Source organism: Gavia stellata, chromosome Z (assembly GCF_030936135.1).
Source record: "Gavia stellata isolate bGavSte3 chromosome Z, bGavSte3.hap2, whole genome shotgun sequence".
NCBI classification, from domain to species: Eukaryota; Metazoa; Chordata; class Aves; order Gaviiformes; family Gaviidae; genus Gavia; species Gavia stellata.
The window spans coordinates 3239577-3267151 of NC_082637.1; the positions used below are offsets into that span (position 1 = coordinate 3239577).

The 27575-nt window shown below is 43.6% G+C and overlaps 1 protein-coding gene across 1 annotated transcript in view; it reads left to right on the forward strand.

Moving 5' to 3' along the window:
* Positions 1-27575, forward strand: part of MYO5B (myosin VB) — a 152707-nt gene that overhangs the window by 104068 nt on the left and 21064 nt on the right. The window contains exons 20-29 of the mRNA XM_059833394.1: positions 810-966; positions 3253-3492; positions 8374-8613; positions 13297-13381; positions 15247-15395; positions 16193-16312; positions 17443-17580; positions 19379-19441; positions 25831-26082; positions 26874-26971. Coding sequence (XP_059689377.1) covers positions 810-966; positions 3253-3492; positions 8374-8613; positions 13297-13381; positions 15247-15395; positions 16193-16312; positions 17443-17580; positions 19379-19441; positions 25831-26082; positions 26874-26971 — 1542 coding nt within the window. The remainder of the gene's footprint in view (positions 1-809; positions 967-3252; positions 3493-8373; positions 8614-13296; positions 13382-15246; positions 15396-16192; positions 16313-17442; positions 17581-19378; positions 19442-25830; positions 26083-26873; positions 26972-27575) is intronic.

Consider the following 27575-nt stretch of genomic DNA (forward strand, 5'->3'; position numbering starts at 1 on the left):
GTAAGCTCTGGTTCAGTGGGTCCTAATGAGAAACCATCATCCTTGATGAAGAGAATATATAAGCCAATCCGATATGGCTCTTAGTTTTGATATGCTTTTCACAAAATAAAGAAGCAGATCAAATGTCTACATAATGCTTCATGCTGAGAGCAATAAACGAATCATAAATTCAGCAAAACAAGCTAATTATCAAATTAAATGGACGTTTTATGGGCATTTATTAACCTGCGCAACGGCAAATTGAACATGAATTCAGTTGGAGAATGGGAGCAACATGGCACAGAGTTGACCACATCCCTCATTATTTACTCTCTGTGAATTGCTTGGGGCTCTGCTCATGAATGTTGCCAAACCAGTGCACACCGGTTTAAATGTCAAATCAATTTGCTGCCGTTTTCACTGAGTCGGTAGATACCCCTTGCGATGCTTGCTTTTTATAGTTAGGGAAGTGATGGAGCCAACCTGGACGTTGATTGGCTCAAGTACGTAAGGCAGAGAGTTCAAACCAAGGGAAAAGCTGGAAGATATTTGTTTTTAATGCTGTTAGGGATATTGAGGTGTGCTGATTTCTAGTTCCAGTGCTCCTGCGTGCCATGGATGCTGTCTGATTGCATATGTGTTCCCATTATTCTAATGGAGACATGCTATCAGCTGCTCTTTTCTTAGCCCTACTGCTGGGATGGTCTTTCTTGAATACCCTCAAGCTACTTTTGGACAAAAGGTTTTTCCCTCTGTCCATTTTAAAACTTACTGTGGCAGAAAGAAGGGGAGTTTAGTTTTACTGCTAACCTTTCTCCTGTGCTTTGCAGGCTTGCCGAGCACCTGAGGAGGACGAGAGCTGCCATCATCTTCCAGAAGCAATACCGAATGCTGCGGATCCTCCGAGCTTTCCAGAGGGTCCGCAACGCAACCGTCACCATTCAGGCTTTTGCTCGGGGCATGTTTGTTAGGAGGATTTATCACAAGGTACGACTCCATGGAGTGTCTTTGCATTGGAAAAGAGTAGGAAGAGCCTTTATATTTACCTCCACTGGCACAGCACGGCGATGTATTTATTGTGGCCGTTTTGATGTTTTATGAAGCTGACTGCCTCTGGTGTTTCTGGAGAGCACACGGTGACGGTGAGCATTGCCATTTAAAGCTGTGCAAGCAAAAACGATTTTGGCAGCAGCACCTCAGCGGAGCAGCTAAATTAAATTAGTCATTCAGATGCCGGAAGGCATTGTGGAAATCGGGAAATGTCATTTGATCTAACCCATGCTCTGCAAAATCTCCCTGGCAAACTGAATTTGTGTCTGAGCTGTGCTGCAGGTGCCGTTTCCAGTATGGTAGGAAGACCATAGGGTCTGTCATGGAAGGCATCAACTCATTTATCGAAATAAATCTCTCTTTAATTAGTTCTCTCCATTAGCTTTCTGTGTTAAACCAGGAGCTGAAAGCAAGGAAGTAAAGGTTTGATGACAGCAAGCTGATACAGTGAGAAATTGTCTGTCAGAAAACGGAGAACAGCTTTGGGGGAGTCTTCTGTCCACTCTCAGATCCAGCCTTACTTTGGTAGTCACCTAAATTTATGCCTAATTGTGGCCATGGGGATACTTGAAGTCAGAGGCACGATGAGCCATGAGGGGAGAGCCTGTTCGTGGAGATGGTGGAGGTTACCTGGACACCTGGTGACCCACCAGAAGAGATCAGGGATGTCCTACGAAGTGGAGCAGCTGGATGCTAGTGATCAGGAATTTGTGTTGCCACTGCTTTTTTAGCATCTATTTTTTTAAATCGGAAGCCTCTGCAGCAGAGGTAACTGGTCCAGCATTTAAACCCTCCAAGGTTCAAGGCAACCCAAAATCTTAACAAGGTGTAGAAGTTGGCTGAAGATCAGGCCTCTCAAATCTGAACATCCTTAATCTCTGGAGTATCTGAATATAGGTGTTGGATATAGGTGTTGTTTCAAGTGCATGCTCAGCAACAGATGCGGGTCTGCGGGTGATGCTCCATGGGGTCAGGGCATGCCTAGTGCCCACCAAGACTTTGCTGTAAGGCTGGAATAGGTCCTCAAGGCAATGCAGTAGGGTTTCTTCTAGCTCTTTAGGCACCCACAGCCATCTCCATCTGTAAGAATGCCAAGGCTGGAGACATACAAAGCTTATTTCAGAGTAACTCCTACTGCATCCTAAGTTCACACAATCCCTTTATTCTGAATTAAAATTTGCAAGTGCAAAGAAAGCTTTAGGGTGAAACAAAAGATTTGTAAGAGAAGCTGATATGGTACCATTTCTGATACGACTTATCCCAAACTAATAACAGCGAACTGTCTTGTAATCTTTAAATTCTCCTGGTATTTCTTTCCTCATAATACTGCAGCGTAGCTCAACAGAAGAAGGTTATTAACAACACGCTGGTTGTATCTCTAATATGTCAGCCTTCGTTTTTAGAGGAAGGAATTGAACTGCCACCTACTGAAAAGATTGCTGTAAATTTTTGGAGAGAAATTGAACGCAAAAGTGCCAGACGTTTCACAAAACCACATACAAGTTTCTAGAAATTGAGTCGTGCAAGAGAACTGGTTGCAGACTGTAGTGAAAGGACACCAGGGTTTTATTTGAAGGTTATCCATATGATAAGAAATCCCACCAGGACAGCATTTATCTGCAGTATAAATTATCATAATACAGGGGTGGAACACAGGGGAAAAAAAAAAAACAACTAAAAACCTGTTCTGGTGTGAGTTATATCTGATGCTGAAGGGACTGTAAGTTTATTGCTAAGTGTTGGTGTGCGTGTTAATGGCTATTTATTCTGCTAACTATGGATCTTGTGGATCTGAGTACTATTCCGAGGTGGTCCATGAATTCTCATTGAGCCTCTGTCCCCATCAAGTCCTCTACTCACCAGCCAGGGTTCATATCCCCTCATTTCACTGGCCAAGCAGGTCTTGGCTCATTTTAGAGAGCAGCATGGCTCCTAAGAGAGGACTGGATGTGTCCTGCCCGCATAAGTTGAGCGCAGTGACTGCAGAAACCCCCCAGGAGGTGGGGTTGAAGTATCCCTTCCATGTATAAAATAGGATGCAGATAACAGCCTCTCTCTCCAGCCATCACCCCCTGCACCTACCTAGGACACTCCTGCGTGGAGGAGAAGCCCTTTCAAAGGCAGTTTGGGAAGTATTGAGTGCCGTGTTGCAGCCGGGGCTGCTGCTACCTTTACAGGTGACTTTTCTCCCTTGATTATCCCGTTTCTGCCCATGTTTTGTAGATCCTTGCGGAGCACAAAGCCACCATCCTCCAGAAGTACGCCCGTGGCTGGCTGGCCCGCACTCGCTTCCACCGGGTCAGGGGTGCCACCATTGTCCTGCAGTGCTACTACCGGCGCATGAAGGCCAGGCAGGAGCTGAAGGCACTGAAGATCGAGGCCCGCTCAGCACAGCACCTGAAGAAGCTCAACATTGGCATGGAGAACAAGGTGGTCCAGCTTCAAAGGAAGATTGATGAGCAGGTACGTCCTGGGCTGTGCTGGGACAAGTGTGGTCCTGTCTCTGCTTTGCCTCTCTTCTGTTGTTCTTCCTGGGAAGGCTTTTATCTTCCCATGATGTCTGGGAAGGATGTCATGGTGGTGGCAGCCTTGTGCTACTGCTGGCCAGACACTGGTAAGGGTGGGACACCACCATGGAAGTGCAGGTGCACTTGGATCTTGGGTCTCCACCTTGCTGTCTGAAGAGCTTGCTCGGTAAGCAGCAGAAGCTGTATTGTAATTCTTGTGAGAACTGCTCAGAAGGAGTCGGAGGAGGAAGATAAGATGGCAATTTTGAAAGCTGTTGCTTGAAAACCCAAGCCAGCTCCACGTGAGACCCCTGTGTCAAACAGGCTTTGGGCTGGATTGTTCCATTACGCTTTCTGTTTTGCAAGCACTGAGGATGCAGAGCCTCTGGCACAGTCTGTTGTACTGAACCGTAAGTCTTGTGAATCACGTTGCCTGGAAGGTAAAAGGTAAGTTGGATAAATACTAGCTTTGCAAAGTAGCTTGAGCATGTTTGTCTTACTGGATGTAACAACTGTTCAGAAGTAAGAGCCGTGATGAGGGGTGAGATGGCGCGATGTGAGCGATAGATGCCTGTGTGCATGGCTTGAGGGTCTTATTGTGACTACTTCATCACAGAGAGGTCTTCATCTAATGCTGTTAATGTGTTGTTAATGAGCTGCAAAACAGTTGTTTGATTACACGTGTAGAAGGAGGGTTTTCCCACCTACTAACATGAGTGTGCAAGTTACTCTGATAAATACCTTCTATATTGCTTCCAGTGCTGTGCAAGGGCTTCAGGGAGGAGTGTAAGAAATACTGAGTAGACCCAGTTGTGTCCACTAATTTCCACAGGGAAATTCATATCCACCTATATCCTTAAACTGTCCTTTTACAGGCCGGAGAAGCATTCTCTGTAAGTCAGGATACCTACTTGTAGTACCAGTTATTAGTAATTGCCGTTTATCATTCTCTTTGGGATGTTGTCAGGAACCCTTATACGTCACACGCGGTTTCCTCACAGCCTTAAATCTTTCCCATCCCTGTATGACACGAGAGGTCCTGCCATGAAGATGATGAGAAATGACTCTGCGTTGGCTCAGATACCGCACAGTCGAGACACCCGGGGATTTGCATTACTGCTGACCGCTTTCATTGCTGTATTAATTGGCTGCAAAGGGTGCACTGAAGTAGAGTCTGACTTTAAAACCGCGGTGTTTAATTTTAAAATGCCTGCTTGCATACTTAGATTTTTGCAGACAAACTGTAAGTTAGGAATGGAAAACCATAGGCATAAGGACCTTTATATATCAGTATATTGGAAACCTATTTGATATGACCCTTCATCTGGAGGGTATTTGGTGGAATTAATTAGGATGAGTCATTTCAGGTCCATGTATTTGGGCTGAACTCATGCAACGAGCATGAACGTCTGCGTTAGGTCTGCTGAGCCGCTGGGCTTGGCGGTGGAGCAGCAGTATTAATTTGTTTTTTCTTTAATTCCTTGCCATTTACTGCTAGGAGAAGTGTGAGGGTGGAACAATAAAGAAAAACCGATCTTTGGTTAATGTTGGCTTTCCTGTCGTAGGTTATGAAAGCAACAGAAAGGTCTGCTTTAGGGAAGGAGTCATGGAGAGCTTTTAAGTAGGCAGAAACAATGGGCTGGAGCTCGTCTTGATCTCCCTCGGGCTCTGCGCAGACCGGTTTGAAGGAGTTACTTTGCTTTCTGTGTAACTTTTGCAGGAAGGAATTGCTGCTCTGTATTACTTGTGGTAGCCTGTCCAGTGAGCTAATTTTAACCATCGTTTCAGGACTGACAGGTTTCCCTGGGATGCTTTGGAAGTGCTAACAAGCACCGTTCCAGCAGACTTTCTTTTCAGTGCACTGGATTTTTTTCTGGCAGCAGTGAGTTAGTTGCATCATATTTTCCTTCCAGTATCTTGATTTTGGTCTTTGCTAATCTATAAACACGACCTTTTAAAATACCAATTAACTTTTTAAGAAAAAAAATAAAATTGCAGCTAACCTAGAGAGCTGCAGTTGTATCGTTTTCTGACTAGACGTAGAAGAAAATGTTTCTATTTCTGCCACTTTAGCTCATGCATGAATAGAGAGGTGCAATACTCCCTGTGTCCCTGAGGAAGAGAAGATCTTTCTTTGAAAGCATTAAAAGCTATTATTATATGTCAGCCTCAGCTCACACGCTCTGGCATCTGTAACTGGGCCTATTTAATTCAGTTTCTAAATCAGGTGAGAGATCTTTTGCACACAGAGGAAAGGTTTAAATCTGTTTTGCTGTGAAATATCCACACTGGACCACTTCTTTCTATCCATGTTAGACCACTTTCTTCTTTTTTTTTTTCTTTTTTTTGTTTTGCTCTTTTCAGTTAAGTGAATTTCTTTAAATGTGTATGTTGTAGCTGCCTGAGACACTTTTAAGGCTGTTACCTAATTTAGTGTTACATGTTCACGCAGCCAATATTTAGACTCACAGTGAGCTCCCTACACTGTCTCTGCAAGCGGCAGTATCTCTCTAAGCTTTTACTGTGAATAAAACTAGTTTGGGTAACAGTAGTGATGAAGTTGTTGTCTCTGCCATTGGTAGCAAAATAAACTCTAGATTGGTTCACAGAGCCTGGGCTGAAACTGGGACTGTCAGAGCTCTGCTGGGCTCGATAGTGATTTAAAATAAAGCAAGTTCAAGTTTAACGAGGTCTGTCGAGCAATCTCCGGTTGCATTGGGGACCAGCTGTTTCCGTACAAAACAGTAAATGCTTTCTCCTGTCTCCAGTAGCTAATAACAAGAAAAAGCATTCCTGTGCATTTATATTGAATCTGGATTGTAATCTCAGTTGGCCGGTATGTAAAATCGTATACATAAACCTTGGGACGCAAAGCCATGAAACGTTGTGTTTCGGAGCAGAGACTCGGGGAAGCGGCAGAGATTTGTGAACCGGAGTGATTATTGCCGTTCTCCGTAGGCAAAGCTTTTCTCTCCAAATGGATCTCTTGGGAAATGACTTTGGTTATGCAGACATGCTAATTCCTTAATACCACATGAACACTGAATGTTGATGTTTGCTAATAATTCATTACAAGGGAACAAAGGAAAAGATGTTCGTGTCCCTCATTTACTTGTTTTTTCATTTGAGATGTGTCTTAATCTTGCTTTGGAGCGCTGAGAGTGCGGTGAGAGAGGGGTGCTTTGGGAGGTCACCTAGAGAGGGGCCAAAAGGATGATCGGAGCGATGGTAGAAAGAATGATCCTATGAGCCCCATGGGGAATCTAAAAGAGACTAATCCAAAGTATGGGTGCAGATTTTAGTATCCACTGACTCATCGTGCATTTGTGCATGGGCCTGTCTGGTCCGGAAGAACGTGTGTAGATCTAGAAGATAAAATTCTCTACTTTCATGGGTAGTTTTTTCTTTTTCAGGCTACAGAGTTCTTTGAATACTCTGTTGTACTGGAGCTAATGGGAGCCTTTGACCCTATTACAGACATAGATCATACTTCCTTGCATTGAATTTTTTTTTTTTCCCTTGCTTACTTGACTCTGGTGAACATCTTAGAGGAAGAAGTTGCATCTCAGGGTCTGTGACTTTGCACCTTTATGGCTTATCCTGACCAGTGAAAAATAGTATATCAGGACTTCCCTAGTCCATTGACTTTTTTAATTGGATACACTTTTGTCTTTTAAGACTTTTGTCTTCTGGCTTCTTCACGTCAAGCTTTTCTTAGCCTCCACATGAGCTAAAATCTTCTGGATGGAAGGAGCAGTTTCTCGTGAGCTGGTGTGACTCTGTTGGTGACTAAAGCTCTGAGAAACAGCAAAAGGCTAAGTTGCAGATTACCAGGACACTCATCTGGTCTGGACAACAATTTCTTGCCAAATATTTTTCAGCAAGACCGGGAAAGACCAAAACTGATATTTCTGATGCTCAAGTGAAATATCCAGCAAAGTCCCATTTAAGAAAGAAAAGCTTTTTGGATCTTGTGTACAGTGAGTGATACGAACCCATATCTTTAAATCTGTATTAAAAGCTTTCAAAAAGGAAACTTTAAGAACCAGACTACAACTTAAATTTCAAAACGGTTCTTTTGCCCTCATAGTTATCTACCTAATGATAGCAAAGCTACTTAGTTGGCTCTTTACTGAAGCTCTTGGTCTGTTGTGAATTCATTGTTGTTTCTGGGGCTGGCTAATAATGATGATGATTTATTAGTCACAGTGTAGTCCCACTGACTTTGATTTGAACCCCAAAAATCAAAGCTGCTGAATTTTCAGGTCTCAAAACTTGGGAGAAAATCATTGCTAAGTGCTCTAAAAGAGAAAATCTGAGCAAATAAAAAGACGATTGAGCTGGCACACAGCTTAAAGCTGGGGTTTAGGGAGCTCTTTGTGCTTGGGGCTGCAATTATCCTACAGTGTATTGTCACCCCAGGTTCCTGTGGGCATAGGAGTCAGGAATAAAAGGATAAACTGCAAACCCAATATTACAGACCGAAAAAAAATTGCAAACCAATTGCATTAAGCAACATTGGAAGCTGTAATAAAAATGTAGGGTTTTGGTTTGGTTGCCAACGCTACCAAGCGTTGTTTGCCTTTGCTTCAAGTGTAACATCAATTTAACAAATGCTTGTATAATGGTTACGAAAATATTATTGAGCTTTTGTCACAGTTTTGAAATTGCTTTTAGCTTTGTGAGCTTTATTAGCATATGCATGGAAATGTTTGTTATCGGAAGTTTGTTACCCACCATACTCAAGGATTTTTCATGGTTACTTTTGTAGTGCCTCAGTGTGTGCGTTGATCTCACTTATGGTCTTGCTTTCTTCTTCTTGGGATGTTGGGTGCAGAACAAAGAATACAAACTTCTGAATGAGCAGCTCTCTACGCTCACATCAGCCCACTCCTCCGAGGTGGAAAAGCTGAAGAAGGAACTGGTGCAATATCAACAGAGCCACTGGGGTGATGGCAACCAGCTTGTCAGCTTGCAAGAAGAGATGGAGCACCTCCGGCTGGAGCTTGAAAAAGCTCATGGTGAGAGGAAGGTCGTGGAAGACAGCTATGTTAAGGAGAAAGACCTACTGAGAAAGGTATGTCTATTTGTCACGTCTCATGTTGTGTAGGTCTCCTGCAGGTAGTCATAATGGTGAAAGCTCACTCTTCACAAGTCCGAAAGGGGAAGAGTTAATTTATATTCTTTCATTATGATTATTTTTTTTCTTTTTGTCACTGAAAGCCCCTAGAATTTGCCTTTTAACCAGGTCATGGGGCAGCAAGGGCAGGTGGACATCCCTGCAGGACCAGCGACTGCCTCATGTCAGGAGGATGCCCTGTCGCGATGCCTTTTGCACTGCCAACCACGAAGAGACTCCCCAAACCCAGATCCATCTGGAAATAAGGGCGCTTAATAACCGTGGATATGCCAGAGCTTCATGTATACACAGTGATTCCTCATGGAGTGTAATGCAAAATATTGGTGAACGCTGTCGTAGATGCTGTAAATACTAGGAAGATGGGTATGGGACATGAGGGCTCGGTTTCTGCCGTGCAGTCTGTGGCCGTTGCAGCTGATCGTAGTTGTAGGTACGTGCAGAGCATGACCTGTGTGTGGACCAACTTGATGGAGCAGTGTCTCCGCTTGGGAGAGACGCCAGCTAGGCTGGTTGTTACAAGCCTTTATAGGGTTTGGAGCTGTGATGTGGACTAAACGTTTTTATTTTCTTCCCCTCCTTCATGCAAACTCCCAAGCTTTCTGGATCTCTTGAGGTGAAGGTGGCCCAACGCTGCCACCATTGTACAAGAAAGTGTTCTAGTGGAAGAAAGAGGCTTCAGAGTGTAGAGGGTTTTTTGCAAATAGTGAAAATGGACCTTTTACACTGAATTTCTTTGTTCAGGTTCATTCTGAATAACCTTCACGCCCATTCTCATAATCTAAAGCAGTAAGGTATGGGTTCAGTCTCCTGCTGTGAATGCTTGCGACTGCTCAGGCTAAATCCATGATCTTTCTTCTTCTGCACTGACAATTGAAGCGGTTTCTTTGATCCTGCTATTGGAAAGAACTTAGGGCTTTTCTACTCAATGCATTGCATAGAAAATCTATTTTGCAGCTGTTACTCTGGAACAGTGTTTTTTGTGTGACACCCTGAAGATGAGTCACTTTTGGAGATGAAAAATGGTCTGGGATTAGCTGTGTTTTAATTATGGTGAAAGAGTGCCCAGATGGGGCTCTTCTGGGGCACGTCACTCAGCAGCACCTGCCCTGGCCAACCTCCCCTTGTGGGTAAGCCCTCGGATGGTGGGTTTGGGTGAGTAGCTATGGGGACTCGTGTGGTCAGGATAACTTAATCTGAAGAGCTAGCACAGCTGAAATGCACTTTTGGGTGTGCTTCTGAAAAGGGCCTTCAGCTTGTAGTGTTGTCTCTTGGCTGGACCAAGAGCTGTCAGAAAAGCAGGTACTCCACTCTTTGCGCGTGTATTGTACCCACACAGGGACGTATGGAGTCAGTGATTTTCTTTTCTCCAGCACCAAATTAGAAGATCCTTTTTGGCACAGGGCTCAGTTCATTAGCTGGCTGCAGCACAGGCTTTTAGAGCCTGAAAGGATGCTTTATTTTGAAGGTGATGCAGCTGGGGAAAAACTGCTTCTCTTTGTTCTTGATTGCAAATCCCCTTCGAGCACTCAGAAGAAAGGTTGATTTAATGACCGAAGAAATGCTTTCAAAAAGCATGAAAACAAAGCAAAAGCTTTCCCTTGTTGTAGAAGTGCCTACAGCAGAGCAAATACTATGTTACTTTACCATGACAATAAATGGTTTAATTATAAAACATTTCTACCGAGCAGTGCAGGCTCCTGTCTCTGACATTAGCTTTCAATTGCTCCTTTTGGTTCCTTGTTAGTGGGAAGACAGGGAAGACCTGTTTCCTTCCCGGAAACATCCGTTTAGCCAAAAAATGCTTTTCGAGGAAAAATTCTGGTAGAGATTTTTGAGTAATTCTAGTAATTACCAAAAGCATGGGGAGTGTCATGAAACTGAATTCAGGTATGAGAAGCATTTTGCACCTTTGGTAGCAAGATTGCACTGTGGCCGTGGTTGTGGTGGGATGCATTCGCTCTGGAGATCATACCCAAAGTCATCGGATGCTTCTGAGTGAGACTGAGGCGACAGCCTTAATTTTATCGACTTGAGCTAGGGCTGTAGCTTCTGCAAATCCATATCGTTTGTGATTTTGTTACTGAAAAGAAATCTTTTAATCCTTTCTTTACAGCTTTTCTCTCCGACTCCTTAATTTTAGAATTTTTCTTCTTAAGCCATGTTGTGATAAAGTTTAAAACATCAGATCTGGGTGTGTACCAACAGCTGTTTCTAGGGCTTTTGGTAGCACCTAATCTTCTCAATTGATGAGTTAGGATGATTCAAAGCCTGGCCTGGAATTTTATTAGGAAAATCCTAAATGCCATCATCCTCTTCTCATAAAATTAGGGGAGGATTGGAGCAAGATCTCACAAGCAGGTGGTTCCAGCGTAACACTTAAATAAGGGCTGAAGCCATCACGAGTGCTCACTGCTGAACATCTTCCATAGAAATCCTTCAAAGATGTTTCCTATAGAAAGATGAGCAAGGGATACAAAAGGTACCAGCGTAGGTACCAGAGATGGAGTTCGTGTTGCTTGGCCGTTGTATAACCTGCTCTGCTTTCCTCTACGCGGACTTAATGGACTGTTATCCTTCTCATTGTGTTTACAGAAACCCAAATGTTGAATTCCAGCTTGTTTCTGTCTCCTATGGAAACAGGAATGCGATAAACAACTTCAATCATTTAAGATCGCATCTTAAAAATATCTATAGCCGATCTCGATTACGAATTTTTAAACCTGTGAATAATTGTTACAGATTCTACCAAGTCTTTCAGTTCTAAAATATCCCCCCAGCACAGTTGAAAATACTCCAAATTTTTGTCTAGTTTTGTTTCCCAACCGTCGTAACTTTGTCGCCTGGGCAGAAGAATTCACGATCAGGACCCGTTAAAGGGCACTAGTGAAATAATCCCGTCGTCCCTAACCTTTTCCCTGATGGGATAAATGAGTGGAGTTCCTCACTGTCCCATTGCAGCACAGGTTTTCCTTCCCTTCTGCCGCTCTTGTAGCTCTTCTCCAGTTCTTTTAAGAATTCTTCCTAACTTGAAGACGCTAGTGCTGATCTAATGGCTGCACATGCGCTATGATATTTATTTGAAACGATGTACAAATGAAGGAATAGAGTTGGTTTTGGTACAGAGTATTAAAATCAGGGCTCAGTTCACAGCATTTAAAACGCCAGTAGCTCTGTGTACATTAAATTGTGTTTTCTTCACTTACTAGTTGTATCTCCAGACTCCAACTTTCCTATCGTATATAGAGATGCAGGAGATGATAATCTCATGTAGACAGCTGGAGTAGATGAATGGATCGGAGAGCGAGGGATAGTGGGATCTTCCAGTTTCTGTGCACGGGATATGACTGCTTCAGTCATGACTTACAGTACAATATTCATTGTGCTTTTATCCTCAGCATGAATGTGTATCTGCCATATGCAGTATTTGATAAAACACCTTGATTTGAGGATGCTTGTGCGGAAGACTGAAGTCTGCGCTAGGAAAGCACACCAGCTGGGCTGCCTATAAATTTTATCTAGTGGTGACAGCAAAATTATTATTCTTGAGCACTGAAAACTTTTATTATGGTGCGTACGGTGCTGTTTATCTTTGGCATCTTGAGGTTCTTCTGCTGTGTGTAGCTGTTTTCTAAGCTGTGGCTACAGGATGCGATGGAGCCAGGCATAGGGAATGACATTACGCTGGGATGATGTGCCAGTGTGTTCTACCTGACAGCAGCAGCAGAATCATCCTGCTTAACCGTAGCAGCATATTCCGCTTGAGAATGTGATGGTTTTGTGTTTTGAGATAATGCCGTTGAATGTGTCAAAATTCCTGAGGATGAACAAAGTTACAGGATTGGTTGCTGTCAGCATCAGTCCAGCCTTGTAGCTGTGACAAGTGGCCTTGCTTCTTTTCCTTTTTACTAAAGAGGTAGTTAAAAGAAAAAAAAAAAATTAGTATTTTGACGGATTTAGTTTCTGTTTTCATTAAATTTTGCTAGGCAATTGTTGGTGTTAATTGCTATGTATGCTCCTGGTGTATTACCAAAGGCCCTGGTACATGCCATGCATCACTGTACTAGAGGTTCTGCAGTAGCGTGAAGCACTTAAGTGACTAACATCATGTGTATTACTTCATGTAATAAGGTTATAAAAAAAGCCTGAACTATTTAGTCTTCACATTCACTATGTCCATCTTAAGTGCTACATCACTTGAAACAATCAGATTTTTTTCCCCAACAGCAGTCAGTGCTATGACTTGAAGGTAGCAATGAAGCCCATTGAGTTGTGGAGGTGAACCTCTAAATTGGTGACCTGATAACTTGTAGGAGTTTCATTCCTCCGGATCGTGGTCACCAAGTCCAGCTGCTCAGTATTTTGTAAGATTCTGCTAAAAACACTAATTTAAGGGAGAAATGGACTCAGGAAAAGAAAAGTTAGTCTCTGTTGTTGCAGTGCGGTTCTCCTGCGCTTCAACTCTTTATGTACAAAGGATAACTGGCAAAGCACAAGGGGATAGATCTTTGAAACAGCAAAGAAAGCCCAGACAAAGCTCCCTGTTTCTAGCCAGGTGAAATGTAATCTCTCTGCAGAGGCTCTGACCTGCAGCAAGCAGTAATTCTTGGCCTTGTTTCGTAGCGCATATCCGACTTGGAAGAAGAAAATGCTCTCCTGAAGCAGGAAAAAGAGGAGCTTAACAGCAGAATCCTGTGTCAATCTGAAGGTAAGAAAAAATGCTTATAGCATTGTAATGCTTCCACTAAACGAGGAGCTTAACTCTTCTCCCCTCAGACTTGTTTTTCCTGCATGCTTTTCCTACCTTTAAAAATGCTGATCTTCCCCCACCCCTTTCCTGGTGGCTTTTGTTCACAGAATCACTAAGGTTGGAAAAGACCTGTAAGATCATCAAGTCCAACCATCAACCCAACCCCACCATGCCCACTAAACCATGTCCCGCAGTGCCACGTCCACATGTTCCTTGAACACCTCCAGTGATGGTGACTCCACCACCTCCCTGGGCAGCCTCTTCCAGTGCTTCACCACTCTCTCAGGAAAGAAATTTTTCCTAATATCCAGCCTGAATCTCCCCTGGAGCAACTTGAGGCCATTTCCTCTTGTCCTATCACTTGTCACTTGGGAGAAGAGACCAACACCCACCTCACCACAACCCCCTTTCAGGCAGTTGCAGAGAGCGATGAGGTCTCCCCTCAGCCTCCTCTTCTCCAGACTGAACAACCCCAGCTCCCTCAGCCGCTCCTCATCAGACTTGTGCTCCAGACCCCTCACCAGCTCCGTCGCCCTTCTCTGGACACGCTCCAGCACCTCAATGTCCTTCTTGTAGGGAGGGTCAGTTCTGTTTGTGCTGTCCTGCTGGTGGATGGTAAGACAGAAGCTGGTTTAATTGGTGAAATATGGAATAAAGTACCTAAAAAGGCCTTTTAGTTCAGTTACGTTGCAGCATTTTCTGCGGGTGATGTGGGAGGCAGTGAGGTGGAGGGTGGAGAATAACAGCGTCCCAAGATTGATGAATAAAGGATCCAGGGAACAGCACTGTTAATGATACTGAGCTGTGACAAAGGGTTTCTCTAATGTGACAGGAGTCTGTGAGTGTTTTTTAAAGTAGGGACTTAGATGGTGAGATGTACATAGAGGAAAGCGATCTGGGAAAATCCCAAACCACAAAAGAAACTCTCATGCGTGTATCGAGATTTTTGTTTTGTATCATCCTTTTCAGCTTTGATTTTGTTGCAGAATTTACAAAGGGCATCATGCTGTGGGGGTGTCTATCACTGCTCCGTGGTACTCGTGAAGTACCTCTTTCTCTCAGCCTGATGCAAAATTAAAGGAATAAAAATAACATGTTAAAAAGAAACTTGCTGGAAATATTTCTTCATCTCTTACGGGATGCCTTCAGAGCATGGAAGCTTGGGGAAAGCAAGTGGAGGGGTTTTGTTTGGTGTTCACCTGTTTAAAAGCCACGTGGGCTATATTTGCCTGGTTTTTCAGAAAGAGGAGGGACCAGATTTGCTTCCAAAAGGGAGTTTTTAACAAAGAAAGGAATTTATTTGGATATAAAATACTTTCAACCCCCACAGTCTTACCATGGTAAATGGTTGATGATGACATGAGAAAGAGATGATTTCCTCCTATGCTAAATCTGGTGGTGGGAAGCAGGCAGAGAAGTCTTTAAATGCAGCGAGTACCAAAGGCACTTCTTAAAAATGAATGTATTTCCATACTGTGCTGGTCTTTTCTTAAGTGGGTTTATGGCTGGCCCATGGGAGCTGGAGCTGGCACAGCTGAGTTAAGCGTAATAGATCTGACAGTTTGTAAGTGCTGGAGATTTTTCTTTAACTCAAATGGCAGAGGACTGTGCTCCCCGAGCTGAAAAGCTCAAGCTGTTCCAAATGGCGAGGAGACAGATCTAGATTATACAAGTCTTTAAATATTAGAGAATGCTTATATATGTATTTTAAAGGTTCTTGGCAGAGAGCATTTTGTTAATTAGTCATTGTTATTGCACGTATTTACAAGAAGCTCATTTCGGAGATGAAAATAGTAATTTTTTTTTTTTTTCTCATTTTAAAGATGAGTTTGCGCGCAACACAGTTGAGGAAAATATTCAGATGAAGAAAGAGCTGGAAGAAGAGAGGTCTCGTTATCAGAACCTGGTAAAAGAGTATTCAAGGCTGGAGCAGAGATACGACAACTTGCGGGATGAAATGACTATTATGAAGGTAACAAAACTGAAATTATCCCTGTTCTGTTGTGTCCTGGACCTGATGTTGGTGGCTGGATAACGTGGCTCGCTCATCCCCAAAACACGTAATAGAACTGACATTATCATGCAGTTTGTGCTTGATGTTTCTAAGACTGAACTTCTACACTGAAGCTGAACCATATGTGTGCCTTGAAAAGAGCCTCATCTTTCACGCTTCTCTCTTAACTGCATAGAAATATCTGTGAATCTCAGCAAAAGCTGGCTCATGCTTCTTGTTTTGCTTTTTATTTTGGTGATGTTCATGTGTAGGTGTTGGGTTAAAAAAATAAAACCAAAAAACCCAGCAACATGACTTCAGAATTTCAAAAACCAAAGCTTTTAGGTTCAGCTTTTCTAAAGCGTTAGAACTGTTGAAAATGAGATAATAATTAGGGTGATGCTGGATTAGGTGGAAGGTTGAGCGTTTAAAAGGAGCCCTGGAGGGTGCTGCGAACAGCATAATCTTGAGCTCAGATTTGCATGTTCGCACTTCACAGGCATCTGGTGTCATGACAAGCCTTTAATTCATGCGGAATTTTTAAACGGAGGTTTTGTATCACTTCACATTTTATTTTGAACTCTTCCCCTGTGTTAATATGAACGTTATGGTAGGGCATAAGAACTGGAAAATGGAATTACTATAAGGTGACAGTCAAGACTTTTGTAACGGGAAACTTTATATATAGACACATATTTGCTCTAAGAAACAATGCTTCTTGAGGAATCCTTCCTTAAACACGGAATGCCTTATGTATCTGCATCACTCCCTGGCAGCAAGCACCGGGGCACAGGAGAAACCCATCCAACCAGAGCAGTTTGGAGTCTGATTCCAATTATCCATCCATATCGACCTCTGAGATAGGAGACACCGAGGATGTCATACAACAAGTGGAGGTATGTTAAACCGGGCAGACTCGGGGGGAACAGGAGAGCCCTGCTCTGCAGGGATGATTGATGTGGGTCTTGGAGTGCACAGGAGGAATGCAGGTTGGACTATATGGTGAAGGATTAAACTGATTTCATGCTACAGAAATAAGTTGTTAGTTGTGTGAGGGATTGCAGGGCTCCGGTGCTGTGGCAAATGCTTACTTATTTGTGGCATCAGGCTTCAATAGGGCTCTAAAAATAATCAAGTGTTGTCTTTTGGCCATACCAGCTTAAAGACTGATGAAAATTCATCAAAACGGTCAGCGTTGTTGCATGTAGTTATTCCTAGCACCGATGGCAAGGACTGTATAGTGTTCCTTCTCCACAAGGATACCAGAGTTCATTACCCCCTTCCCCGAGTGTTTTCATTCCAATGCATCTTCACGGATGCTTTGCTGGCCAGCACAGCCCCTGTAATCAACAGTGTCTTAATGCAGAAAAGAGCAGTGTAAATGATTCCCCGGCTATCAAGAATCGCATGGAAAAGGGAAATGTGTTTTGCTTACATTTGCTAGAATAGTTTGAAATAGTTTTCAAACTCCACTTCCGTGACTCGAGACTATGCGTGGATGATGAGTGTTCCTAGGATCTGCCACCCCGCCGGCAGGCCCATGTTTTGTGTCCCACGTAGCACGCCTGCAGAAACCCCCACTTCCCTTTGCTGGCTGCTCTTTTACCTTGCTTTAGTATTTCTGCAGTGCTCTGAGAACATTTTCTGAAGTCAAAGGAAACAGTATTGGCCATGCTTTAATATAAAATATTCTGGGTGAAGCCAATTAAAAAACAACTAATAAATACTTGGCTAGAAAGGACTCAGCAGGGCATTTATATGTTCTTAGCTGTGGCCCCAATCCGCCCACTTATCTGTTGGGCTGTTAAACATTCAATGATTTATTAAAATGTCAACTGTTTATTGAAAATAGGTGCTTAAAATGGGGGTTTAGTCTTTGAAAGTATGTGCCTTTCTTGGGATGCTCCTGTTACTGGCTCTGGCTGGGTTGATGCTGATGTACAGTCAGGATGTATCTGGCACTGTGTGTGGTTGTAAATCTTGACTGAGGTCTTCTCTTTTTTTCCACACCCTTGTTCTTCTCCAGGAGGTCGGGATGGAGAAAGCTGCCATGGACATGAGCCTCTTCCTAAAGTTACAGAAGCGAGTGAGGGAGCTCGAGCAGGAGAGGAAGAAGCTGCAAACCCAGCTGGAGAAAAAGGAGCAAGAGAACAAGAAATCCCAGGTAAGAGGTGTCTTTTCAATGATACTAATATTTCATGCTGGTAACTGGCTTTTCTTGGTTGCCTGAGGACATGCAATGTAGGAATTGAGGTTTGAAAGCGACAAGTTCAAGTTAAGAGGCAGCAAATCCATCTGGGAAATGGAGAGAAACCTTTTTGGCAGCTAAGGACAATTGAACAGGAGAACTGATTTTTTTTTTTTTTTTTTAATAAGCTAGTTATAACAGATTTAGGACATTATCTCAAGTATCTTGAAAGCAATGAAATGTAGAATCAATTTTGGCGTGTTTTATTCTGCCTGCACTGATCCCGTTTCCTTCTCTTTTGAGAAATCTGAAGTATGGACTGAGCTTTTTTAGAAAAGGGCAGAACGAGGAAGGGGAACATGAGTATTTGGAAGATGGCAGATGGATGTGATGCTCCAGCCTTTTGTAGCCCCCATTCAGCAGTGCGTGGCATGAGCTGATAAGCACTTCAGATGCATCAGTCAGGCTCGTGTCCTCAGTTTGATTTTGTTATAAGCTGCGTGTGGATTTTTTTAATCCCCAGTAGTGATCATGTAGGAATATAGCATAAATAATGGTATAATAAATCAGAAATAGCAAGATAGCTGTTAGCAGAAAGCATTCTTCCTTTTCACTGTATTGCAGGGCAGGGATATTCACAGAATCACTAAGGTTGGAAAAGACGTGTAAGATCATCAAGTCCAACCATCAACCAACCCCACCATGCCCACTAAACCATGTCCCGCAGTGCCACGTCCACATGTTCCTTGAACACCTCCAGTGAAGGTGACTCCACCACTTCCCTGGGCAGCTTATTCCAGTGTTTCACCACAGTGTTTCATTCCTTCGATATATTCTTTCTTCCTTGTGAAAAAAGGTCTTCCTACAGTTTGGGTGGTTTCCATGGAAGTAATTTTAAAAATAAATAAATAAATAAAAATCTAGATTACCACCAGCCTGGTGGTAACGTAAGAGACAGGAGTCCATCCAGGCTTGCAACTGGAATCTGAAAATACAGCTCTGTAGCTGCCAGTGAGCTGATGTTTGGCATGGGGGGCTTTTAACAGCGGATCTCTTGTATACATTTTACCCTGCCATCTGTAACCAGGGCTTTGTGGCTTGTTCAGAGGCCAGGGTGTGGGAGATGATGCGTGCCATGAAATAGCAGTGCTGTGTGCATGGCATCATGAAGCGGTATGTATATATATTTTATATATAAAATGCTGAGCAAATGCCATCGCTCTTGGTTGCATAACTGAAATTTCAGGTGCTGCTGTTGCTTTGTTTGGGAATTTGTTTATTTCTCTCCAGTGTGAGATCTGTCTGTCTGTTGACAAATGCAATAAGAAACTCAACAAAATCGTCAACAGAAATTATTTACTTGCTTCACCAGATATTCTTACTGATCGCTTCTAGCAATTTGTAGGAAACACACGAAATAGGAAACTTGCCCAGCCTCTCATCCTTGCTACAGAGCCAGGTTAAAAACCTGGTTTCCAACTGCTATGTTGAAGATTGTTCCCCTAATGACTGTCATTGTTTGAAAGCTGCAGTGAGCCACAGTTGTCAAGATGTTAATGAGAGATTAAACCATTTTCTCCTGAAGTGGCCCCTGCCCCACTACGTGTTGCTGGGACTCCGTCTAATGGCAGTTAATAACATTAATTGTGGTTGAGCTGGCCGGCAGCGACGCAGCAGGGCTGGCTGTTGATGAGGACATGCCTAGCTATCTTGTGCCATGTGCCAATTCCTCTGGCTGCTTTTAAATATTAATTTATCTCTTTAATCCACTTAGGTAATTGAAATGAAGACTGAAATGACTTCGGACCACGAAGATTTTGCATACAACAGTCTGAAGGTGAGTGAGGAGCTCCTACTTTGTGCCATAACCTATTGCATGGCTCCAACAGCCCAAACAAGTTGTCTGAACGTGGCAATAACCCAAAACCTCCTGTAACTGGTTCTGACTATTAGAGTTAGCAGTTTGAAAGCTGTAGCTCTCCATCAGCGCCTGGGGTGGGCTCGTAGATGTTTATCTCTGGGGCAGCATCTGTTCTGCTCTGATCTACCTGTTAGTCATCCATGGCGGTAACGAGCCCACTTATGGTGAAGGGTGCTTTTTCCCACATATTCCCACTGGGACGTTCTTGGGTTTTCTTTGACGTGACACTGGAGGTCTTAGCATTTGCTCTGCAGTAGGTGTGAATTCTTGCAGCTGAAGCCCAACGTATTTCTGTCCCAGGCTCCAACCCTGCTACTTGTCTGCTTTCCTTGCATTCCCAAGATGCCACTCAGGTCAAAACCAAATAAATCTGCTGCGTGGATTGCAGTAATAGCTTCCACCTCTCAGCAGCAGTGCTGGTTGACCGTAGTCATCTTGTGTCTTTCCAGCTATTGCTCTACCCTGCAATTCATCTTGTCCCTAAGCTCTCAATCCTTACAGTTCTGCCTCCATCATTTTCTCCCTACAACATACAAGAGCGACCAGAACCTGCCAGGCTTATGTGGGTTGCATTCTCCTGCTTTAACTGTACCCAAATACTTCTAGTCTTGACTGTTAGGCCAGTTCTTATGTACTGCTTATCCTTGGAAAACTAGTTTCTGGGATAGGGAGGAAGGAGATTTCTAAGGAGGGTTTTTTTGTTTGTTTTGTGTTTTGGTAGTGCAGACCTACATTTCAGATGCTCCTTCTCTCCCTGCCGCCTTAACAAATATTGCAATACAACTGAGAAATCCAAAGGAATGTACGTTAGCCAGGATAACATCACGCTAAACTATCTGACAGTAGTAATAACTATTTTTGCTGTCTGCATCATCTCCTCAGAAGGATGCAAAAAAGCAGAAATTAGAGATGGAAAGGATGTATGGTCAACCCTCACTAAGAGCATACCTCTAGCACTAGCTTTTTCTGGCACGTAGTCCATCCAGTTTTTAGTGTCCAAGAATGATATTTGTTTTGCACTTGCTAGATCTGCTGTTTGTGATTGAGGGGAAACCCTGCTGAGTGTTTCATTAGTACCTCTGCCCAGTCCGTTGGAGTAGAAGCATGGCAGGAGCTTTAAGATCATTGCCCAAGTGTCTTTCAGTTGGTTAAATATGGAAGTTTTAGGTTTCTTGACCTTGTAAAGCAAAGTGAAGTTGTAGTTGGGTTTTCCCCTTCCAAACAGATGAGAACTATCACCTTCTTAAATGGCTTCTATGGTTCTGACCTCCTGTGTGAGGTCACAAATTGTGTTTTCTTCAAGTTTTAACGCAGGAAGTTCAGAATGAAAATATTAATTTTGGGTTTTCCTACTTTCTACATTGCTAACGTACTAATGTACGTAGTCCTACATATCTAACAAACCTTAATAACTCTCTCTTAATACCATTCCATAGGAATAGGTAGCATATGTTACAAAAAAGTAGGGTTCTTTAACCTTTAGCCTAAACCAGGTGGAAAATGAACTTGCAAGGAAACACATCTCAGAGCTAAGTTTTTAGTGGCATTGCACTGCAAGAAGTTCTCTTTAAGGATCTCCAGCGCAAGGTTCTTGCTGGAGTGGCAGGAAAATGAGCTGAGGGTTGCAACAAAGAACAACTAGGTCTAAGCCTGCTTTAACCCAGTGCAGACCTGCACAGACCAGCTGTAGCACGTGATATTTTGGGTACTGGCATGTTGGGTGAGTGTCAGTCTAGGAAGAGCTGAGGTCCCTGTGAAAAGCAAGAAGCAATTGCTTCAAATGCCATAGTGAGAGGCAACCCCTAGTCCTAACGGAAAGGATTTTGCATTCGCTCTAGGTGAGTTGGCCTGAGAGGAACCACTGAAAAAGAGAGACAAATACAGCTCACTGTTTTTTTTTTTTCCCCACTTCTGAATATAGGACACTGCCTGAAGTCTCCATCTGCAATGAAAGAGTGACTTACCGCTGATTTTGAGTGCTGCTTTTCCCTCCTTGCCCCATGACAGCTGCTTCTGTGACTATAACAAAGCTCTTCCTCTCTTCTCTCTATTTGTCCTGCTAATTTGTATCTCAAATATTTATACTGTCTCTGGCTCCTTCAAGAGTCTTGTGTAATTAGATTTATTTTTCCTTTTTGCCAGCTTAAAAAGTCTTTATCTTGGGGAACTAGGCTGAGGTGTCTAAAAGCTCACACGCAGCAACTTCTTCCTGTGAATGCTTTTGAATGGTCCATGAGATATCAGCTTATGGAGGAGGAAGGGATCTTGGCTTTGGTGCACCACTGATGCACTATCTTTTGGAAACTGAGACTCCTTAGCCAGTTTAGAAAGGTTTCAGAAGGTTTTAGCAAGGTGGCTGTGGTGTTTTCTTCAGAAACCAGTGTATTTCCCTAATATGAACATGAATTTTGACCTAGGTGAGGTGTGAAGACTGTTACCGATGCAGCTGAACAGCTCGTTGTGGTGTAGGAGGGTTGCACTGGATGGGGAAGAGATGCTTAGATAAGTTCATGAATGACCCCGGGTATGGTTTGGATGAATATGAGTATAAAAATATAAAAACAATAACCAGTAAAAATGTAAATATAGGTGTATATATATTAGTTTAAAATAATGCATACAAATATCAGTTTGAGTAAATGTGGTAAATATGGTTATTGCTGAAGAGCAGGTTTTGTTGGGGGTTAAGGATGTTTCTGGGTCTTGTTCAGTACCTTGTGACTGGAGTCTTCACTGCCTTCTGTTCACTTTTGGGTCCTGTTCAAGATGGTTTTGACATGCACGGCCCCTTGGGCAGGAGAATACAAGGTGTTGGGTGTTAGTGGTTGGCCGTGCGGGTTCGGTTTTTGCAGCCAGCGCATGGTCTGCTACTTCATACGTGTCTACTGTCATCCAGCTTTGTGTCTCGGTGTAATTGTCCTGTGCTGTCACGGCACCCACGGTGGCCTTTGGGATTTGCCTTTGGAATTAGCTTTTTGTGGGGAGTCTCTTCTTGGTACAGATTTTGCTGGAGGGAAGCGAGTGAGGCACAGTCCTTCCTTAGAGAAGCTCATTTGGATAAGGGTTGGTTGTTTTTTTCTGTAGCGCTGCGAAGGAATGTGAGAAACTTGGGCTAACACTGGTGTGTTTACAGTAGGCATGAATTGTGTCCTTTATAATGGATAAATGGAGTTTTCAGTAGATGCAGTCCCAAAATATGCTCAGCCAGGTGTTTGGTTAGCCATGGTGCAGGGCTGGAGGGATGTGAAACATCTCTCTCGTGGGAGATGTGTCTCTGAGTCACAACGGTACAACAAAAAGGTCATCAGTGAAAAATGTGTTTTCTGGCTTGTTTTTTCAAGCTGGGAAAGTGGGAGTGAAAGCACCAAGGAGTCCTTGCCCTGACTCTGTGCTCCTAGCCAGGAGCACAATGCATGATTTGATTTCTCGCTCTTCGCATAGCTGGGATGTTTGTTTCATCCCTTAGACTGGGAAGCTCATCATGAAATAATCTTCTAGAGGATTTTACTTTCTTTTCCTATTGAGCACCAGAAATAGAAGAGAGGGCAAATTCCTGGCGTGGCAGTGCTAACCTCTGGTTTGCATAGGTTCATACTTCACCCGGCCCAGCTATATAAGCCCGTTCCTAAAGAGTGAGGCAATTTCCCTCACTGTTGGGGCTTGGGTTCCCCTTTCATACCTCTGTAAAACGGTACATGTGGGACAACTGTGAGTTCAAGTTCAGGATGTTCTATCTGTATAACTTGTCAAATAAATCGGCGCTATTGGACTATGCAGAAGAAAGAGCATTTCTCACAGCGCAAACAGAAATCTCCCTTTCCATGTTCAAAGCATTTTATTTTAGCTTCTGTTCTGCTATCGCTGATGTAAAAAGGGTGTACGGGCTGGGGACAATAGGCGTCTCGCCTATGTCTATGTATATTTATTTAAAGAATCACAGAATCATTAAGGTTGGAAAAGACCTGTCAGATCATCGAGTCCAACCATCAACCAACAAACACCACCATGCCCATTAAACCATGTCCCACAATGCCTCATCCACACGTAAACAGACAGAACAGTCACTTAATATAACCGTTACCAAAGAAATATAATTACACAAAATTTTTATGACAAAATCTATTTTAACATTGCTTCACGCCCAAAATCCACCAAGGAAGAATAGGGAAGGAATTTAATTGTAAACTCTGAATGGAGCCCAGGGCATGAGCTCTTGGAGCAGGGTTATTGGTTATCACTTTCTTTCCTGATCTTCCTGGCTTTGTTTCTAACCACAGCACAGCTTGGGGTGGCCAGGCCCTGGAGTTAGCAGTGTGGCTGACCCATTTGAAAAAAAAAAAAAGGGGGGGGGTGAGTGTGGAAAAGAAAATTAAAAAAAAAAAAAAAAAGGAGAGGAAAAAAGAAAAACAGGGGCCTTATCCAGCAAATCACAAAAATCAAGGAAGAGCCATTTGTGTAGAAAAGCAGGTAACCGCTTTCTTCTTACCCTTCACCTGTTTCTAAGCATGATTGGAAGAGAGTGGAAAGCAAGTCGGTGCTCTAGCCATGCAGCAAGAAGAGTTAAACCCAGTTTTGATGCAGATCCCCCACTGTGCGCACGCTTTTCAAACTCTTGTTTTAAAAGAACAGTTATAGAAAAGCCAGCGGCTCATACGCTCCCTCTGCTGACCTGTGGTTGATGTGGATGTGGAGGGATTGCTGCATCTAATGTATTTCTTATCCTTTCTTTTTTTTTTAATGACAGATGGTATAAAGTACCTGACTATGCTCCGTTACTGATGATGTTTGTTCAGTTCAGAGTATGTTCAGATGACAGATCAGCTATTCTGTTCACACCTCTGCTGTGATAAGGCATGCTATTTATAATTTGTAAGGATTTATAATTATAACACCCGTTTCCTATGGAAACGAGGTTTACACAGCTGTGCTAGCTACACATAAATTGTATAAATTGCCTCCATCCCCCCCCCCCCAGCCATTTTTGGATTAGTTAGCTGGTCTTAGCCAAAGCTGATAATGAAGCAGATATCCCATAGACAAGAGGGATCGTGCAAGAAAGCTATGGAAAGGATCAAAAGGCAGCAGGGAGAAGGAAGCACGTGGATCTCAGTGGGGAAAGAGCTTGTACCACTGTAGACCCTAGAGAATCCACATGGATATGGGGGTCGGTCCCTAGGAAAGAGCTAACCCCAACTCCGTCGAACACCAGACTTTGTCAGCTGGCTTGCAGGCATCTCTGGTTTTGCCATGCAACAGTCGGATGATGTTCCCGTTGGGTTTCGGTGTTGTCTGAGAAGCCTGGGTGCATGGGGACAGGAGGGGGCCGTCCTGGGTGCCACCACGCAGCAGCTGGTGATGGAGGATTTGGTGCAAAGAGAAAGGTGGGTTGTTGGGATTCGGGCTGTGAGCAGGACCCCAGGAGTCTGGTTCCCTCCCCGTCTGTGACCCATAGCAAGGACTGCACCATCCACAGGAGCAAAGCTGCTCTTGACTCAGCTGGCATGCTCCAGGTGGGTTTTGGGTGCTGGCAAAGAGCTGCCAAATGTGGTGTTACCACTTGCTCAATGGTGAAATACCAAAATAAAGGATGTCTTAGCTGCTGGAGTTTTATATATTCTTCTGTCTTCTATTGTCATGCAAAAGCAAATAAGCCCTTCAGCTGTCTCAGCAAACACGGAGATGCTCATGCATCGTTATTCAGGAGAAGCACTTGGCGTCAAACGTGTACAGTATTGCCACTGCCTTTCAAATGCCAGCAGCTGATGAGACGTCAGGGCGAGAAAATCCTCCAACTGCAAACATTGCACTGGGCTGGGGGAATTACAAAATGTATGAGAAAAGAAGCCGTAGCGGGAATTCACACAGCCGTAGCTCACCTAACGGGATGCCTGCCATGATGAAGGGTCGTGTAAATTGGTGTCTTCCACCGTATTTAATCAATATTGAAGATGAGTATGGTTTGAGGTGATTTCTTGATTGAGAAGGAAAAGGGGTGGAGAAAAGACCAACGTGCTTGGCTTCTTTAACCACTTATTTTTGCGTTCAAAAATAATGTTAACAAATAAAAAAATCTCCCCTGTGTCACACTGGTAGCATTATTATTAAATAGCAACAGGCTACTGATTACAGCAAAAATCTCTTCTGAGCTACACATGGCTGGACGGGCAGCAAAATCCAGATCCTGGCATGAATCGATCGTTCGGCTGTGATCATCGGTAATTGAGTTGCCTTACAGGCAACTCGGAAAAGGATGAGCCACTGCAAGAGAGTTTATCTAAATTGGTTAATGGCTTGGTATTTTCCAGAGGCAAGAGCTGGAGTCGGAGAACAAGAAGCTGAAAAATGAACTTAATGAGCTGAGGAAGGCTATCGCAGACCGAGCAACCCAGAACAACTCATCCAATGATATTCAGGACAGTTATAACCTCTTACTGAATCAGCTGAAATCAGCCCACGAGGAGCTGGAAGTGCGGAAAGAAGAGGTGCTCATCCTGAGGACACAGATTATAAAGGCAGCCCAGCAAAAAGAGACAGGCAAAAACATGGTAATTGAGAGGGTAATGGATTTTCTTTTCCTTTTCCCGTTCTGTTGCTGAAAATTCACTACCTGCCTGAGCGATGCCATTTTTGCTTCGGTAGGCTTTGGGTGGCACGGGGAGGTTATAGGAGGTTCTGCCTATGGATGAAAATACAGTCCATGACATCATTTCAGGCAGCGCAGGACTATATGTCCTGGAGTGGTCTGTACTGCTGTAAGGTGCTTGACCCCATATCTGATGAGGTCTAGCCAGCCCACACCAAGGAACAACTTCTCCAGCCCTGCACCAAGGCGTGGTGGTCTGAGATGGTCCCTGGAGATAGTTTGTGACAACTAGCTTATTCTGCAAGGAAATGGGATGGGGGGGAAAAAAAAGAGCTTCTGGACCAGATTCTGCTCGCTTGATGCTGGTGCAGCTGTAATGTGTTTCTACTGGCGTGTAGGCAAGAAGAGAGCCTGTCCCATCACTACAGTCATTTGAGGGCTTTTTGTTTAGAACCTGTTCTGATGGAAGAGTACGGTTTCTGAAAACTCTCCCTTGGGCTTTTTAATTCCTCGAGGTTTTGGTATGTTTTGTATTTCAGACCACACACCCCCCGTCTCCCTCCCAGATTCATACATCCTCCTTCCATCTCCTTATCTCTGCTGCTGTCTGTTTGCATGCTTATGAATTCATAGAAACTCTTTAGTCTGGTGGATGCCTCGAGGAAGCTCTATTAAGGATGGTTGGGCGTTGTTTGGTATCAGTAACTTTGAAAGACAGGAGATATGCAGGATGTCATGCTGCTGTGTTTTGCATCTTGAATTTAGGAAAGCATCACTACCAATGCCAGCTGGCCGAACAGCGACAAGCACATTGATCAGGAGGACGCGATTGAAGCCTACCAAGGGATGTGCGAGACGAACCGGTAAGCATGGCCCAAATTTTTCCAGCAGCAGGGAGGGGCTGACCAAAGTGTGAGAGATGGGATCCAGACCAAAATGAACAACATGTTTTAGAGAGTTACCAGCTTCTGGAGTGTGTTCTGGACCTTGGGTCAAGGATGGACCATAAAGATGGAACCAAATATGCAGGTCTTGTAATGGGTGAGGAGCCCTCATCTTTGGGGCAGTATGTCCTCAAGGGAGGGGAGATACCGGCCAGCTAGAAAAGCCAACATGGAAGTGAGGGAAAACTGGATTTTTACTTTGCTTCCAGTACATAAATAGTAGCAAGACAAGGATTTGGGATATACTGAAGAGTTACTTATTTCAGGTAAGTCCTCAGGCAACGCTGGGAAGACAGCACAGTTCCCCTCTCATTTTCCCAGAAGCAAAAGCCCGCGATGGTGAGCTAAGCTAACGAACACACGCTGTATTCTCTGGCAACACCCACATTATTGGTTTTCTTGCCTCTAAACTGAGAGTCAGGAACATTTGTTTGATTACACATTTCCCACGTGAAAGGTTAATATTGTGAACATGCATCTGTCCTTATAGTAACAATGGGCTTATATTGCGAGGCATTAAATC